The sequence below is a fragment of the Schistocerca gregaria genome, chromosome 3 (genome assembly GCF_023897955.1).
Source record: "Schistocerca gregaria isolate iqSchGreg1 chromosome 3, iqSchGreg1.2, whole genome shotgun sequence".
Classification (NCBI taxonomy): domain Eukaryota; kingdom Metazoa; phylum Arthropoda; class Insecta; order Orthoptera; family Acrididae; genus Schistocerca; species Schistocerca gregaria.
The window spans coordinates 297907887-297926650 of record NC_064922.1 but is presented as its reverse complement, the minus strand read 5'-3'; the positions used below and the strand labels follow the sequence as shown (position 1 = coordinate 297926650).

General features: G+C 43.4%; 1 protein-coding gene across 1 annotated transcript in view; it reads right to left on the bottom strand.

The window, feature by feature from the left end:
* Positions 1 to 14673: 14673 nt before the first annotated feature.
* Positions 14674 to 18764, bottom strand: part of LOC126355749 (homeobox protein engrailed-1-like) — a 440119-nt gene continuing 436028 nt past the window's right edge. Inside the window, exon 2 of the mRNA XM_050006139.1 lies at positions 14674 to 17037. Coding sequence (XP_049862096.1) covers positions 16619 to 17037 — 419 coding nt within the window. The 3' untranslated portion in view covers positions 14674 to 16618. The remainder of the gene's footprint in view (positions 17038 to 18764) is intronic.

Here is an 18764-nt window from a genome sequence, read left to right as displayed (position 1 = left end):
TCATGGACTTTCCGGCCGGAGTGGTCGTGCGGTTCTAGGCGCTACAGTCTGGAACAGAGCGACCGCTACGGTCGCAGGTTCGAATCCTACCTCGAGCGTGGATGTGTGTGATGTCCTTAGGTTAGTTAGGTTTAATTAGTTCAGTTCCAGACGACTGATGACCTCAGATGTTAAGTCGCATAGTGCTCAGAGTCATTGGCTTTCAGACCCAGGATAGAAGCATTTCCGAAACGGCTAAGTTTTTAAACTTTTCGCGTGACACCGCTGGTAAAATTTACCGTACATGGCAAAATGGCGCGATCTAAAGCGGGCGCTGATGCAACTGTGGTGCACCAAGGGTCATAGATGGCATGGGTGAACGACGGTTAATGAGGTGTGTACGCGTGAATAGACGTGTAGCTGTTGAGCAGTTGACAGCCCAGATGATCCAGGGGGTATCAGTACTGTGTCGTCAACAACCGTACATAGAATGTTGCTGCGTATAGACCTCTGCGGAAGCTGCCCGTTTCATGCAGCCATGCTGACTGTTCTTCATCGCAAACGATAGTGGGAATTTGCACGTCAGTGCCGTAACTGAATGTGCACTCTGTGTGGTGACAGGTGGCCTTTTCAAAATAATCACGTTTTACGCTCCATGGGACAGATGGCTATTGGGGTGTACGTCTGAAAGCAAACACTTTGCAACAATAGTCAGAAGGTTCCAGCCGGAGGTTGGGTGATCTCGTCATTCTGGAAGACACAATGGATGAACGCAAGTACCCAACTGTACTTGGGGACCATGTCCATCAGTTTACCCTACTCCCCCGGCCACCAGACTCCCCAGATTTAAATCCAATCGAGAATTTGCGGGACTACTCAGTCGGGCTCTTTGTGCTTTGGATCCTCCCTCAGCCGAAAAACCTACTGGGGTTGGCCACAGCACTGGTGTCCGCATGGCTCCACCTTCCAGAACCTCATAGACTCTCCTCCTGAGCGTCTCAGAGCGGCCCATCCTCCACAAAATGGATATTCAGCTATTGACAGGCGGTCACATAATGTGACTGGACAGTGTACGCTTTAAGAAGGGCCTATAATTTTGTAAAACGCTTGTTCCAGTGAAGTTATTGCAGAGGTAGATAAAGAACTTTTTAATTTTTTTCTTCAAATCTGTTGTTTATAAGCATATGATCTCGCAGTCTAAACCATGTAGCAGCTTTGTAGGATGATGAAGCACTATTTCAGTAGTCTAGACCAACTAAGAAGACAAACTTGATGAAACAATTTTAATGCAGAAAAATTACTAGTACTTAAAATTAAAATTATAATTTCGGTCTTCCCACAATATTTTATTACACTACTGGCCATTAAAATTGTTACACCACGAAGATGAAGTGCTACAGACGCGAAATTCAACCGACAGGAAGAAAATGCTGTGATATGCAAATGATTACTTTTTCAGAGCATTCACACAAGGTTGGCGCCGGCGGCGACACCTACAAAGTTTCCAACCGATTTCTCATACACAAACAGCAGTTGACTGGCATTGCCTGGTGAAACGTTGTTGTGATGCATCGTGTAAGGAGAAGAAATGCCTACCACCACGTTTCCGACTTTGATAAAGGTCGGATTGTAGCCTATCGCGACTGCGGTTTATCGGATCGCGACATTGCTGCTGGCGTTGGTCGAGATCCAAGGACTGTTAGCAATATATGGAATCGGTGGGTTCAGGAGGGTAATACGGAATGCCGTGCTGGATCCCAACGGCCTGGTATCACTAGCAGTCGAGATGACAAGCATCTTATCCGCATGGCTCTAACGGTTCGTACAGCCATGTCTCGATCCCTGAGTCAACAGATGGGGACGTTTGCAAGACAACAACCATCTGCACGAACAGTTCGACGACGTTCCCAGCACTATGGACTATCAGCTCGGAGACCATTCATGCGCTTACCCTTGACGCTCCATCACAGACAGGAGCACCTGCGATGGTGTACTCATCGACGAACCTGGGAGCACGAAAGGCTAAACGTCATTTTTTCGGATGAATACAGGTTCTGTTTACAGCATCATAATGCCGTGTCTGGCGGCATCGCGGTGAACACACATTGTATTCGTCATCGTCATACTGTTGTATCACCCGGCGTGATGGTATGGGGTGCCATTGGTTACACGTCTCGGTCACCTCTTGTTCGCACTGATGGCACTTTGAAGTGGACGCTACATTTCAGATGTGTTAAGACCCGTGGCTCTACCCTACATTTTAGCAGGATAATGCGTGACCACGTGTTGAAGATCCTGTACGGCCCTTTCTGGAAACAGAAAATGTTCGACTGCTGCCCTGGCCAGCACATTCTCCAGATCTCTCAACAACTGAAAACGTCTGGTCAATGGTGTCCGAGCAAATGGCTCGTCACAATACGCCATTCACTACTCTTGATGAAATGTGGTATCGTGTTGAAGCTGCATGGGCAGCTGTACCTGTACACGCCATTCAAGCTCTGTTTGACTCAATGCCCAGGCGTATCAAGGCCAGAGGTGGTTGTTCTTGTTACCTATTTCTCAGGATCTATGCACCCGAGTTGCGTGAAAATGTAATCACATGTCAGTTCTAGCATAATACATTTGTCCAATGAATACCCGTTTATCATCTGCATTTCTTCTTGGTGTATCAATTTTAATGGCAAGCAGTGTACATTATTAGTCATTACGTATTCGTCGTAAGAGGTGTTAACAGTCTGAAAGAGCTTTGGGTGTGAATTCAAAAAGTGAGTAAAACCACGTGTTTGAGGCATGTACGACAGTGTTGCAATGCAAAGTGGAGTCATCGACTCCACCACGAGTAGATAATGAGAAACTAACGCAGACACACTGGCACTGCCTTCCATGACTAACCAGATTATGAATATGGATTAGTAATGGAACCCTCTGACAGATTATAACAGCTTTTCTGTGCGAACGTACAACTAGACACTTGCCTTTGTGGGCGATGCCGGTTACCTATTCGAGCACTTCTCGTAACTCAGACTCAGATCTTCACTTCTCTGGCACATCCCACCTACCTTCTAAGCTCTACAGCAGTTCTCCAGAAAACAGTCAGACGGAAAGCAGTCAAAGCCAAAGGGTGTTTCAGCTTCTTTTTGCTCTGTAGGAATGTGTCGCTGTATTGAAATTTCGCTTTAGGCTGCACAAAGCAACATTTTAACACTGCAAATAGAATGTTAGTGCAGTCTCTCATTTTTCTTTAATTTCTTTTGTTTAATTGTTTCTTACAGTAATTTATTAAGTCTGTCGCTAGAACCGTATATCATTATTCTTCGTTAGTTGTGTCTTTGTCATTATCCAAGTTACGGAAACTCATGTAGACAGTAATGCATCCGAGAGAAAGCAGCATCTAGGATTTGTGTGTCTGAAATGTTGTGATTTTTAGTCCAAAGACTGGTTTAATCTCTGCGTAACTACTGCCACCTACATCCAATTGAACCTACTTGCCGTATTCACACCTTGATCTCCTACGAAATGCTTACCATCTACACCTCCCTTCATTGCAAATTAAGTGTTCCTTAATGCCTCAGGATATTTTCTGCAACATAAACCGTCTTTCACTCAACTTATGCTGCAAATTCTCTGTAATTCTGTTTAGTATATCATCATTAGTCATTCGATTAAGCCACCTAATCTGCAGCACTCTTCTATAGCACCACGTTTCGAAAATTATTTTCATATGATGTCTTATCCACTTATTGTCCACATATCACTTAAACATTAGGTCTACACTCCAGATAGAAAAGACTTGGTTCAAATGGCTCTGAGCACTTTGCGACTTAACGTCTGAGGTCATCAGTCGCCTAGAACTTAGAACTAATTAAACCTAACTAACCTAAGGACATCACACACATCCATGCCCGAGGCAGGATTCGAGCCTGCGACCGTAGCGGTCACGCGGTTCCAAACTGAAGCGCCTAGAACCGCACGGCAACACCGGTCGACTAGAAAAGACTTCGTAACATTCATATCTATATCAGATGTTACATTTCATGTTTTCCCTACTTTGCAAATCGTCAGTTATTTTGCTGCCGAATTAGGGAAAATGGTGTTCTGTTTTAGCGGCTCATTTCCAGTAACCTATCTTAGCATCGTCGGATTTAATTCGGTTACTTTCCCAAACCTTATGTTGCTTTCGTCGATGTCCATCTCATAACCTCATTCAAAGACACTATCCATCCGCCCAACTACTCTTGCAAGCCCTTTGCCGTCTCTGACCAAATTACAGTATCATCGGTAAACCTCGAAGTTTTTACTTTTTCTGCGTGAACTTTGATTCCGCAAAGTCCTCCTTGCTTTCCTTTAGTGTGTGACCAATTTACGGATTGAATACTATTGGAAGCAGGTTAAAACCTTGTTTCACTTCCTTCTCAACTACTGCTTCCCTTTCATATTATTTATTTCCTATAACTGCATTCTGGTTTGTATACAATTTGTAAAAAACCTTTTGCTTCTTGAATTTTGTTCCTACTGCCTTCAGAATTTTAAAAAGTGTATTTCAGTCAAGATTGTCAAATCTTTTACTAAATCCACAAATGGCTGCGTTGTGGGGCCTTTATTGCCACAAGTGCTATATTTCTCCAGAAGCCAAACAGATCTTCCCCAAGATTGGCTTCAACCATATTTTTCTTAATTCTCTGTAAATAATTTGCGTGAGTTTTTGCAACATTCAGCCCCTGACTTCCTTGAAATGGAAGTTATTACACTACTGGCCATTAAAATTGCTACACCAGGAAGAAATGCAGATGATAAACTGCTATTCATTTGACAAATATATTATACTAGAACAGACATGTAATTACATTTTCACGCAGTTTGGGTGCATAGATCCTGAGAAATCAGTATTCAGAACAACCACCGCTGGCCGTAATAACGGCCATGATACGCCTGGGCATTGAGTCAAACACAGTTTGGGTGGCGTGTACAGGTACAACTGCCCATGCAGCTTCAACACGATACCACACTTCATCAAGAGTAGTATTGTGACGAGCTAGTTGCTCGGCCACCATTGACCAAACGTTTTCAATTGGTGAGAGATCTGGAGAATGTGCTGGCCAGGGCAGCAATCGCAAATTTTCTGCATCCAGAAAGGCCCGTACTGGACCTGCAACATGCGGTCGTGCATTATCCTGGTAAAATGTAGCGTTTTTGCAGGGATCGAATGAAGGGTAGAGCCAGGGGTCGTAACACATCTAAAATGTAACGTACACAGTTCAAAGTGCTGTCAATGTGAACAAGAGGTGTAACGAATAGCACCCCATGCCATCACACCGGGTGATACGCCAGTACAGCGATGGCGAATGCACGGTTCCAATGTGCGTTCACCGCGATGTCGCCAAACACGGATGCGCCCATCATGATGCTGTAAACAGAACCTGGTTTCATCCGAAAAAATAACGTTTTGCCATTCGTGCACCCAGGTTCGTCGTTGAGTACACCATCGCAGGCGCTCCTGTCTGTGATGCAGTGTCAAGGGTAACCGCAGCCGTGATCTCCGAGCTGATAATCTATGCTGCTGCAGACGTTGTCGAACTGTTCGTTCAGATGGTTGTTGTCTTGCAAACGTCCTCATTTGTTGACTCATGGATCGAGACGTTGCTACGCGATCCGTTACATCCATGCGGATAAGATACCTGTCATCTCGACTGCTAGTGATACGAGTCCGTTGGGATCCAGCTCGGCGTTCCGTACTGCCCTCCTGAACCCAACGATTCCATATTCTGCAAACAGTCATTGGGTCTCGACCAACGCGAGCAGCGACGTCGCGATACGATAAACCGCAATCGTAATATGTTACAATCCGACCTTTATGGAAGTCGGAAACGTGATGGTACGCATTTCTCCTCCTCACACGAGACATCACAACAACGTTTCACCAGGCAACGCCGGTCAACTGCTGTTTGTGTATGAGAAATCGGTTGGAAACTTTTCTCATGTCAGCACGTTGTAGGTGCCGCCACCGGCGGAAACCTTCTGTGGATGCTCTGAAAAGCTAATCATTTGCATATCACAGCATTTTCTTCCTGACGGTTAAATTTTCTCGTCTGTAGGACGTCATCTTCGTCGTGTAACAATTTTAATGGCCGGTAGTGTACATTCTTCTTGAACTCTGAGGATACTTCACCTGTCTTATAGATACTGCGTACCAAGTGAATAATTTTGATATGTCTGACCGCCTGAAGGATTTCAATAATTCTGAGGGCAAGGCGTCTACTCCACGTTCATCCTTTCGAATTAGGTCCCCAGTGTAGCTTTAAATTCTTTTCGCAGTATCATATCTCCCATCCTATCGCCTTCCTTTTCCTTTTCTGTAATATTGTCTTGAAGCTCATTTCTCCAGAGGTCCCTTGCAATTTTTCTGTATTCTAAATCTGTCATTACCCTAGTTATTTACGCTTCTACAGCCTTGCGTTTGACCTCTAGCCATCTCAAAGCTACCCATTCGTCATCTATCGTATTTACTTTCACTTGTTTCAGTCAATCATAGCTTAACGCTCATTTTGATGCTCTCAATATCTTCTGGTTCTTTCAGTTATCTCATCATCCGCAAGGTGTTAGGCGCATGATCTTGAACTAATCTGATGGGTGTTGTATCTCTGGTACAATAATACATTCACTTCACTGGTCGTGATACCTTACCCGCATTCCTCTTTCGTTATTTCTTTTTTATGCCCCATACTCACCTCACCGGTAGTCACGTTCTTCCTGGCACTGCACCTCAGTAATTTTCTCTATATCTAACTTCGTTCAATCCGTTTCTCTTTTGAAATCTTCTAACCTACCTACCCGATTAAGGGATTAATATTTCAGCGTTGATCTGTATAAGGCCAGAATTTTTTTCCTGAATACAAAATGTTCCTGAGTAGCCTCGCCCGGAGATATGAGCAGCGAACTGTTTTACTTTTGGAATATTTTACCTAAAAGGATGCTATCATCGTTGAACTGTATATTAGAGCTGCAGGTTCTGGAAAAATATCTCTTAAAGAGATAGTTCACAGTTCCAAAGTCACCAAAGTTCACAGTTCTTTTTAGCGGTCCAATATTAAAGACGCTTCTTATTCCCACTGATATCCTTGGAGACGGAAGCTAATGTTATGGCAGCGGGAAAACGTGTGAAGGAAACTGTGTCACACTGCTGCACAGACATGGCATCAAGCCTCAGTGTTGTGCGTGCTGGACTTGGTTAGGATGGAAAAATGAGCGGAAGGGGGCGTACAGTGGTGTCAGAAGGAAACCTTCTAAAGAAATGACTGTTTCGAGTCACCAGTCGAGGTTTTGTTTCTCCAAAATCCTACGCCTGGGGCGTACACTAAACTCGAACTCGCTACGGCAATAGGAGACCGCCAGCGTTAAACTAAGAGGCAATGTGCCCACACGCGGAGAAACTAGTGGACACGTCCGTTCGCGCACCAAGCTGGCAGGCAAGAGAGCGTTCCCGATACCGACGCTTTCTCTGGAACCCGTCCGGCGCGCCCCAAGTGACCGCTTCCCAGTCCTACTGGTGAGCAGAGGTTGCTTCAGTGGTTGTCCCTCCTTCAGTGGTACTCAACACAGCACCCCTAGTCAGTGGTACCACCGTAGGACCATATTCCTGTGACTGGGTGTTTGTGTTACGCAAAACATCCGGTACCATACTGGCCGAGGCTCAGTGCCTGTCTACCCATAGAGGCAGTACCTGCATGTCATATGAAAAACAATTAAAATCGAGAATTCGAAAAAAAAAATTGAAAAACCGTTTTTCCTCTCAATAAAATTGCTAGCCATCTACCCTGTATCTATAATTGCTTTTGTAGTGCCAAACCACGGGTACCAAAAGAGGTCTTGACAAAAGGACAGTGGTACCAAAACGTGTTCAAAAATTAGAATATGTTTCAACATGATCTGAATCTCAGAAAACTTATTAGGTCATCAGTATACCATGCGGAAGCGTTTCATAAGCTATCACATCAATGGACAAATTAATTTTTCCCAGTAAAACAGAAGTATATTAATGGTCCTTCTTTATTACACACTGAAGCGCCAAAGAAACTGGTATAGGCTTGCGTAGTCAAATACGGAGATACGTAAACAGGCAGAACACGGCGCTGCGGTCGGCAACACCCATATAAGACAACAAGTGCTTGGCGCAGTTGTTATATCGGTTACTGGTGCTACAACGGCAGGTTATCAAGAGTTAAGTGCGTTTGAATGTTGTGTTATAATCGGCGCAAGAGCGATGGGACACAGCACCTCCGAGGTAGCGATGAAGAGTGGATTTTCCCGTACGATTATAATATCAGGAATCCAGCAAAACATCAAATCCCCGACATCTCTGCGGCCGGAAAAAGATCCTGCAAGACCGGGCCAACGACGACTGAAGAGAATCGTTTAACGTGACAGAAGCGCGACCCTTCCGTAAATTTCTGGAGATTTGGGCCATCAATAAGTGTCAGCGTGCGAACCGTTCAACAAAACGTCATCGATATGGGCTTTCGAAGCCGAAAGCCTACTCGTGTACGCTTTGTGACTGTACTACAATTCACGCCTGGCCAGGGCCCGTCAACACCGACACTGGACTGTTGATGACTGGTAACATGTTGTCTGGCTGGACAAGTCTCATTTCAAATTGTATAGAGTGGATGGAATTGTACGGGTGTGGAGACAGCTTCATGAATCCATGGATCCTGCATGTCACCTAGTGGAGGCTCTGTAATGGTTTGGGACGTGTGCAGTTGGAGTGATATCGGACCCCTGATACGTCTAGATATGACTGACAGGTGACACGTACGTAGGCGTCCTGTCTGATCACCTGCATCCATTCATGTGCATTGTGCATTCCGACGGACTTGGGCAATTCCAGCAGGACAATGCGACACCGCCCACGTGCAGAATTGCTAGAGTGGCTCCAGGAACACTCTTTTGAGTTTAAACCACCGAACTCCCCAGCCATGAACATTATCGGGCATATCTGGAATGGCTTGCAATGTGTTGTGCAGAAGAGATCTCCACCCCTCCTAGTCTCACGAATTTACGGACAGCTCTGCAGGATTCATGGTGTCAGTTCCCTCCATCACTACATCAGACATTAGTCGAGTCAATGCCACATCGAGTTGCGGCACTTCTGCGTACTTGCAGCGGGCCTACACGATATTGGCTCTTCATTGTATTTGTCTACAACTGAACCTATGTTAGCTTTTAACTGCATAGCAATAGGCATTCGTGATGTTCACAATTTTCTGTTTCTCTAGAATATGACCTACAGGCTAGTGCCTCAACTAGATTGACATTTTTCGAAATCTGTCTAGCCACTAGTACTTTTTTTACTGGATAAACCTTTCTCATGTACAACCAAGGCGTCAGTGAAAACTGAGGTAAAGGAAGCTGACACCGTCGGCTAAATCATTAAAACTGAAAAATGACGTGTGGTTACCACTTACCTGGAACACACCAGAAGTAACTCCAGTGTCTGATGATTACCCTGCATCGGGGATAAAGCTCTGTGTTCCGTCTCTTTGATCTGGTGGCAAACACGGGTACTTAAGACGTAGGAGGCCTCGATACGGTACTGCTTCAAAAACTTTTCGGAGGTCTAGATTCAATTAAATTGCCTCGTTACCAGCAAGCATCGCTCTTGGGACATCATCACCATCTTTAGAGAGTAATGTAAATGATTTAGAAAACATGTGGGTCGGCGACAATAGCTGGGGTCTTACAGAAAACAGATTGAGGATTAACCGAACCAAAACACCATATATTCATTATCTGACGCTGATGTCTTGCAGAAGGCCAGTTATTGTCTCAATCTAATAGCATAGTGAAGTCGAAAGTTTTAAATTCTTATGAGTGACCATCGTGAAGAACCTGTTTCAGAAGAGTATCATTCAGGATGTTTTGCATAAACTAAACGCTCCTCTTTCTGTTGTAAGAATAGCCTCTGCTGTCTTTGTCACTGAGACGAGAAAGCTTGATCACTTTGCACACTTTTATTTAATTTATACTATAGTATCATGTTTTGAATAACTCAGTACATGCACAAAGAATTCTTTTAGCACATACAAGGACAGCGAGAAAGGCCAGTGTGCAGTGTCAATTCGAGAAATTAGCACAAGCCGCTATTCAACAGGTAAGAAGTTCTCATTTCACCATCGCTGCACGTGTACATATTCATAACATTTATGTTCAGTAATATGGACTCACTCAAAAAGATGTCACTGTCACTCAGTGAAAGCTGGACAGAAAAATGATTTGCCCTTATGTATCACTTCATTAGCCACTGTACAAAAATACGCACATTGTGCTATTCTGGAGGAGTTCAATTCATCAGGCCAGACAGGAGAGAAATTTTGAGTGACATACACTAGATTTTCAAAACTAAATTGAAAGACGCCCGTGTGGCGCATGATTTTTATCCTGTACGTGAGTTTCTTATATTAATTTAAAGCTTTGAGATGTTGCATAAATTATTTGCTGTATATACTACAGTGATATCTCTTCGAATTATTTATGATCGTCTTTCTTGGTTTTAGTTGTGTTATCAGATCTCACTGAATTAATAGTGTCTCTTTCTACAAACAAATAGCTATAGCCGCGCGGGATTAGCCGAGCGGTAAGATTAGCTTCCACGAATGGCGGTCTACGGCGCTGCAGTCATAGACTGTGCGGCTGATCCCAGCTGAGGTTCGAGTTTCGAGTCCTCCCTCGGGCATGGGTGTGTCTGTTTGGCCTTAGGATAATTTAGGCTAAGTAGTGTGTAACCTTAGGGACTGATGACTAAAGTCCCATAAGATCTCACAAACATTTGAACAAGTAGTTACAGGTCGGGAAACCTGATGAAATAAATTAAGGTATGAGGTTAAGTTCAGATTATCCGTGAGAGTTTGTGTTAAGTAGCACGGAGAAAGCTTCGACATCAACGCTGCAGTTTTCTGATATTTTTTGATAAGTAGAGAGCGTTGATTCTCCAGTGGTTGCTCATACACTATCACTGTGCTTCCTAGGCGAATCATAATTTATTTTAACAGCGAAAGAAAGCTGAAGCAGTTTGCATGTTGTCATTACAGCGTGGTACCGGTGTAATGAAGCATGTGTTTTCCCGTAGTTGGTGAGAACCTCATTCTCTGAAAGAAACCAGTCTCTTAAACGAAGCTGTGTTTTCTCTGACTTTTTCAAATTTATGCAATGGACGATCCTTATTCATCAGTAAGTACTTTAATCTTTAAATTTATTGTGAATTGAAGTTTCCAAGTATAAAAGGCTCTTTAAGAAATTAATCACAATGTACATACGTTATCTCTACCACCAGATGAGCATTCTGTTCCTTTTTTCCTGTTATACGAGAAAATAATGACAACTAAGTAATGCACCGCATTTTTTTCCTCAAGAATTCTTTATTGGACATAATGAGAATTACACACACGAAAGAATGGTGTTTTATCTACACACTCTATTTGTCCATGTAATCTCCATCTCTATGGCCTTCGTCCAGCGCGAAAAAGGCGTGTATGGCCTGTCGGTAACAATCCTTGTCCTGTTGGTAGGGCCAGTGCTTCACTGTGTGAATCACTTCCTCATTCTCCTCAAAATGTCTTCCACGAATGGCATCCCTTGATGGTTCAAACAAGTGGAAGTCCGAGGGCGCTAGATCAGGGGTGTAGTGTGGATGGGGTAACATTGTCAAACCCTCTTTTGCGATGTGTTTAGCAGTCGTCAGACATGTGTGGGGACGAGCATTATCGTGCTGTAGCAAAACATCTCCTGGGTTTCTGTGGTACTGAAGTCGCCGGAAGTGCATCTTCACTTTTGTTAACGTGTTGACATATGCTTCTGAATTAATAGTACCACCTCGTGGCATCACATAAATGAGAATCACACCTTCATAGCCCCAGAACACTGTTATCATGACGTTACTGGCGGAAGCAGTTATTTTAATTTTTCCTTCTGTGGGGAGTGGAAATGGCGCCATTCCATCGCCTGTGGTTTTGTTTCGGGGTCAAAATGGTGAACCCAGGTTCCATCATCTGACACAATCCGGGAGAAGAAGGCACCCCCTCAGCTTCGAAACGTTGCAACAAATCAAGACAAAAAAAATTTCTGTGCTATTTGCGATCCACCGTTAGAGCACTGCAGCACCCAACTTGCACACATTTTTGAATATCGAAGAGAGCATGTCACTTCATCCACACTTCCTTTACTGACTGACAGATGCAGTGTCAACTGCCGACTGCCGAGTCGTAATGCGCTTGTCCTCGCTCATGACAACATCAGCTCGCAGCAATTTGTCAGGTGTGACAGTCGTGGATGGTCTCCGCATCCGCTGCAAATCGTGCCGCTCCGCCGAACCGCCTTCTGATGACTTCACCCTCTGTACCCAGTAAGTAACTGTACTTCTGTCGACAGCAGATGCTCCATAGTCTTTGCACAAGCGTCTGTGAATATTCCCCACAGTTTCTTTCTATGCAGTGGGAAATTAAATGACGGCACGTTGCTTGTAACGTGCGTCACCTACAGACGCCATTTTGTAACTGTACTGGAGCTACGCTATCTGTCGGAATTGACGGGAACTTGGTGCGCTCACTCAGGAGACTTCAAATAATACATACGTATCATTTCGTATTCGTGGCATTGTTTTCGGCTGAGAAAAAAAAATGCGGTGCATTACTTTCTAGGCAATCCTAGTTAATGTGGGTGTGTTAAAAAGGCAGCTATCCAATGATTTTTACCGAATTACTGTACGATTTCTTTCATAAATGTTCCTTGACTTACCTGAGACAAACAGAGAGAGAGAGAGAGATATCGTTAAACATCGACTTTACTCTCCGCCACCCGCCTTCTTCAGCAAATAAATCCCTGACTCTTAAAGCGCTACTTTGCTTCCAACACTCACTGACAAAGCTGAGGACACACTGCCGGAAATGATGGAGCACACACTAAAATTTCTGCGTTTGAGGAATCCAAGAATATTACTGAACGATTTCTCAGCTCTGTTACTGCTCGAAGGTGTACGACATACTTTTCATATTCGTTAATCAAATACAACTGTTTTACTCGGCTTGCATTTAGTTACTGTTGTCTCCATTGCTTGTAACACTGATTCGACAATTTAAGTGTTAGATAATGTTATACTTCATCATCTTCCTCATGTTTGTGATCTAAGAATGGCGATAGAACTGGCAAGAGATTAACACTTTATTAAGGGCTTTAATGTTGTTGTTGTAGTCTTCAATACTGAGACTGGTTTGATGCAGCTCTCCATGCTACTCTATCCTGTGCAAGCCTCTTCATCTCCCAGTACCTACTGCAACCTACATCCTTCTCAATCTGTTTAGTGTATTCATCTTTTGGTCTCCCTCTACAATTTTTACCCTCCACGCTGTCCTCCAATACTAAATTGGTGATCCCTCGATGTCTCAGAACATGTCCTACCAACCGATCCCTTCTTCTAGTCAAGTTGTGCCACAAACTCCTCCCCAATTCTATTCAGTACCTCCTCATTAGTTATGTGATCAATCCATCTAATCTTCAGCATTCTTCTGTAGCACCACATTTCGAAAGCTTCTGTTCTCTTCTTGTCTAAGCTATTTATCGTCCACGTTTCACTTCCATACATGGCTACACTCCATACAAATACTTTGAGAAACGACTTCCTGACATTTAAATCTATACTCGATGTTAACAAATTTCTCTTCTTTAGAAACGCTTTCCTTGCCATTGCCAGTCTACATTTTATATCCTCTCTACTTCGACCATCATCATTTATTTTGCTCCCCAAATAGCAAAACTCCTTTACTACTTTAAGTGTCTCATTTCCTAATCTAATTCCCTCAGAATCACCCGACTTAATTCGACTACATTCCATTATCCTCGTTTTGCTTTTGTTGATGTTCATCTTATACCCTCCTTTCAAGACACTGTCCATTCTGTTCAACTGGTCTTCCAAGTCCTTTGCTGTCTCTGACAGAATTACAATGTCATCGGCGAACCTCAAAGTTTTTATTTCTTCTCCATGGATTTTAATACCTACTCCGAACTTTTCTTTTGTTTCCTTTATTGCTTGCTCAGTATACAGATTGAATAACATCGGGGATAGGCTACAAACCTGTCTCACTCCCTTCCCAACCACTGCTTCCCTTTCATTCCCCTCGACTCTTATAACTGTCATCTGCTTTCTGTACAAATTGTAAATAGCCTTTCGATCTCTGTATTTCATCCCTGCCATCTTCAGAATTTGAAAGAGAGTATTCCAATCAACATTGTCAAAAGCTTTCTCTAAGTCTACAAATGCTAGAAACGTAGGTTTGCCTTTCCTCAATCTTTCTTCTCAGATAAGTCGTAGGGTCAGTATTGCCTCACATGATCCAACACGCTTTAAGTGAAAGAGCAATTGTTGCAACGTATTCCAATAAAGAAAATGAAAATGTGAATGTAGTTACATTCCTGCTGTCGCTATAGGTTGCGCTGTATTCTTTTCTGTGGCCATCTAGGTGTATTTGAGGCTATATAACTGAAGTGGTTTTTTAAGTACTTGGTAATGTTTAGTACTATTACTATTGCAGTGCGACAAAAATGTATTCTAAACGACAGATGCAAGTGGAGTACTACTGTCTGTTACTATGGTTGGGAAACAGTCAATCAACAACACAATTTCATAGAATACAATAACAATAATTAGTATTGTAATACTGTTTTATTAACTCACATAGGAATAAATTATCGTGGATATATAACTGTATGAATATATATTACAGCAATTCGATTCGCCATTTCTATTGTTATTGTAAGACTACAACATTTATATCTATCTCTCTACGCTAGCTGTTGTTTATTCCTATTAGTCTGAGATAACCAATCACTTTTGACACAAGTAACTTGAATTTACAATTTATATCCTTTATGGATTTCACTGTGGTTGCGACAAAATTGAAGCGAAGTAACAAAATTAGGATAATAAAGGTAGATATTGACCTCTGTTTTCACAGTTACGGAACTACAGCTTGAAGCACTTACATGTACGAAACGATGACGCAAGTTAGCTACACTCCCTGGCGAGTATTCACATTTGCAACCTTCATCTCTCTCTTTAGAGCGACACCAGATGCAATTGTCACAGCACTGCACATACGTTCTTGTCTCTGAAGCAGAAATGAGCTGAACATACACTACCATGCCCCCTGCTTTGTCATACTCATTCCTCGTGATATGAACATGTTACAGAGAATGTAACTTCTCGATAAATAGCACCTTCACGATATTATACACAAAATACAGACATGTAATACAGCTTCCAACATAGAAGTTTTTTGCCCCTATCTCAGTTGATATATATATAATGATTACTAATTCCAGCGATGCTTTATTGATGTCTTCAGACCTGCTCAACTTCACTGAAGCTGGTAGTCAACATACATATCAACTGCCAGCGACCTAGGCAGTAAAACTTCTTTTTTGGGAGCTTTTTACACTGATATAGCTCTCGCTCTCCTTCTAACAGTGTCAGATAATTGTATTAAAATAAGACTTCATAGTAAAATTATGCACAATATCCCTCATATTATGTTCGCGGGAATGTGCTTATGTTATTGGAATTTATAAACAGAAAATTTAGCAAGGGGCTGAAAGTGAAAAACAGTTTTCATGTAAGACGGAACTGCATTTGTAAATATGACTGTAAGCTAAACCGTTAGATCAACAAAACCATTCTTTGATACTCATTAAAGTTACTAGTTTTTCAATCATGAAACGATATGTGATCTGAATTTGGAGCTAAGCATCCAAACAGCACCATGGTTATAACACATTTATTCACTGGTTATACAGTAGTTTTTCTTTCTTTAATAGCGTTCTTGTCTCCCTAAATTCGTTTTTGCTACATAACTTTCCCTTTTCTTCCATTAGAGATGCCAATTCCGCAAAGTAACTGAAGTATTATTGATAAGGGTTTTTTTTTCTTTTTGTACGGATTAAGACTTTAAGTGCACCATAGAAGCTACAGAACAGTCCAAACTTTTACGTTTCAAAGCGAAAGCCGGCTGCAGCTATGTAACTTTTCCATCATTCGTAAGACAGTATTATTCAGTGTTGACTACATTTTTATAACAATTTATCATGAAATCTAGAACTGGATCTTCTGTAGTGGTAAATGTTCGCAACAATAAACGTCTTGCCACGCGTTACTCAACATCTGTTGAGTCCTAGGTTTCTTCACTTTTATAAAGGTTAACATAGTGAGTCCTCATCTTTCTGAGCTCGCAGTTTCGCATAAATCCTGACAGTGATGAGTGGAAGACCTTCACAAGTGTTGAGACGTCCGTGGTGGATTTGTTACTCAAGTGACAAACAACGTCTAGTCCACGTTCGAAGTCACTCAGCTCCTGACCAGTCCATTCACGGACGTTTGAATACTTGCAAAGTTCTTCCAGTCGACTATTGGTGAAGTGACTGTGAAATGGGAAAGTGACCATCTCTCATAACAGGAACAAAATACCTGTCAAAAAGTGCCTGAACAGTGCTCTGTGGCGAGATATCACACAAGTGAGTCGCACTCTTCAGAATTCAAATGTTTACGTAGTTAGTGTCCACCCAGTTACTCCACGCTGTGTGACTTGTCCTGCAGAAGTGCCCTCTACTTGTCGACACCCGAGTCGCCTCCGCCCCCGAAGACTCCAGATGCTACCCCCACAGAGGACGCAGCTGCCGCCATGCTCGAGGGCGCCTTCTTCTTCAGAATGCCGAGGTCGGTGACCTTCTCCAGGAAGGACCTGTGCGCGGTCAAGACGTCGGTGGACCCGGCGTCCTTCTTGAGCTCCTCCATGTCGCGCTTGAGCTTGGCACGCCGATTCTGGAACCACGTGATGACCTGCGCGTTGCTCAGGCCCAGTTGACCCGCAATCTCGTCGCGATCCGCAGGTGACAGGTACTTCTGGTACAGGAAGCGCTTCTCCAGCTCGAAGATCTGATGGTTGGTGAACGCCGTGCGCGACTTCCGCTTCTTCTTCGCCTGCTGCCGCGAGTTGAACAGGTTCAGGTGGCTGGCTTGGCCCTCTGCAACAAAAAGCAACAACATTGACGTTACTAATCTTTCCCTTATTTTATTTACATTTCATTATTTGGTTCAAATGGCTCTGAGCACTATGCGACTTAACTTCTGAGGTCATTAGTCGCCTAGAACTTAGAACTAATTAAACCTAACTAACCTAAGGACATCACACAAATCCATGCCCGAGGCAGGGTTCGAACCTGTGACCGGAACGGTCGCTAGGCTCCAGACTGTAGCGCCTAGAACCACACGGCCACTCCGGCCGGCCATTTCATTATTTACTTCAGTTTTTATTCACATATTAAATCCAGAATAGTCTTATTTGATCCATCTAAATTTTGTTGATTATTGGCTGAAATGTACCCAATTTGTTGGTCCTTTATTTCTATTTATTTTCTGATCTGACAAATAAGTTTGGCCTTTGTATGTCCATCTTTAGATGAACAGGGGGACGTTAGTTGTTACTATAATTAGTGAGGTATCAACGAACGCTTTGGCTATATTTAAAGATCTTTCTCCATTTGCTTTCCATTTCAGCGCTACAACGCTTTATCTTCATAGCCCTCTATGATAAACTCGGTAATCGTAAGGAAAAACGAGCAACCGCTATAAAATAAATCCATCGTGAGCACAGCCTGCGATGATGAATATCGCGCTTCCTGCTTTTGGTTGTGCCAGCACCAGAATCTCTACACGATTTTTTGAACCTGTATGCCGTGTGTAAAGGAAACAGTATGGGTCCCATGAGATATCTCTGAGGGACTCTTGAAGTGGAAATGGAAATGAGCGTTTGGCGTCATTGGCCGGGAGGCTCCTTACGGGGCAGGTCCGGCCTCCTTGGTGAAGGTCTTATTGCATTCGACGCCACATTGGGCGACCTTCGGGCCGGATGGGGATGAAATGATGAAGACAACATAACACCCAGTCCCTAAGCGGAGGAAATCCCCAACCCAGCCGGGAATCGAACCCGAGACCTTTAGGACGGCAAGCCGTCACGCTGACCATTCAGTTATCAGGGCGGACACTTGAAGTATATGCGATATTTGATCAAAAGTTTGTGGACGCTCCTATGTAACAGATGTTACGAGAGGCGGACCCGTCAGTGCAAGGGGAGCCGGAGAGTATTCGCTTGTCAGTAGAAAAGCAGTAATAGCAGAATGGACTGGTGAGGAGAGCTGAGTGACTTCGAAAGGGTACTAGTCATTGGATGACAACTGAGTAACAAATCCATCGGAGACGTTTAAATGCTTGTTAAGTTCTTCCACTCGACTATTGGTGAAGTGACTGTGAAATGGGAAAGTAAAGGAACAACCACAGATAAACCAAGACCAGGTGGACCCTATGTACTGACGGGCGTGGAACGTCGAGCGGTGCGGATTGTGGCTGAACCAAATCGTACGAAGTCTGCGAAAGAAATCGCTCAATATTTCCTAAGTTTTGCCAGCAGTGAAGCCAACACAATGACTGTGCGAAGTGGGTTGAAAAGAATAGTGTACAGTGGTTGATCACCACCTGGTAAGCCACAAATCTGTGCAGTCAGTTCCAAGCGACACCTGAAATGGTGTGAATAGCCATGCCACTGGACAGTGGATGATTAGATGGTTCAAATGGCTCTGAGCACTATGGGACTTAACATCTGAGGTCATCACTCCCGTAGAATTTAGTGCTACTTAAACCTAAGTAACCTAGGGACATCACACACAACCATGCCCGAGGCAGGATTCGAACCTGC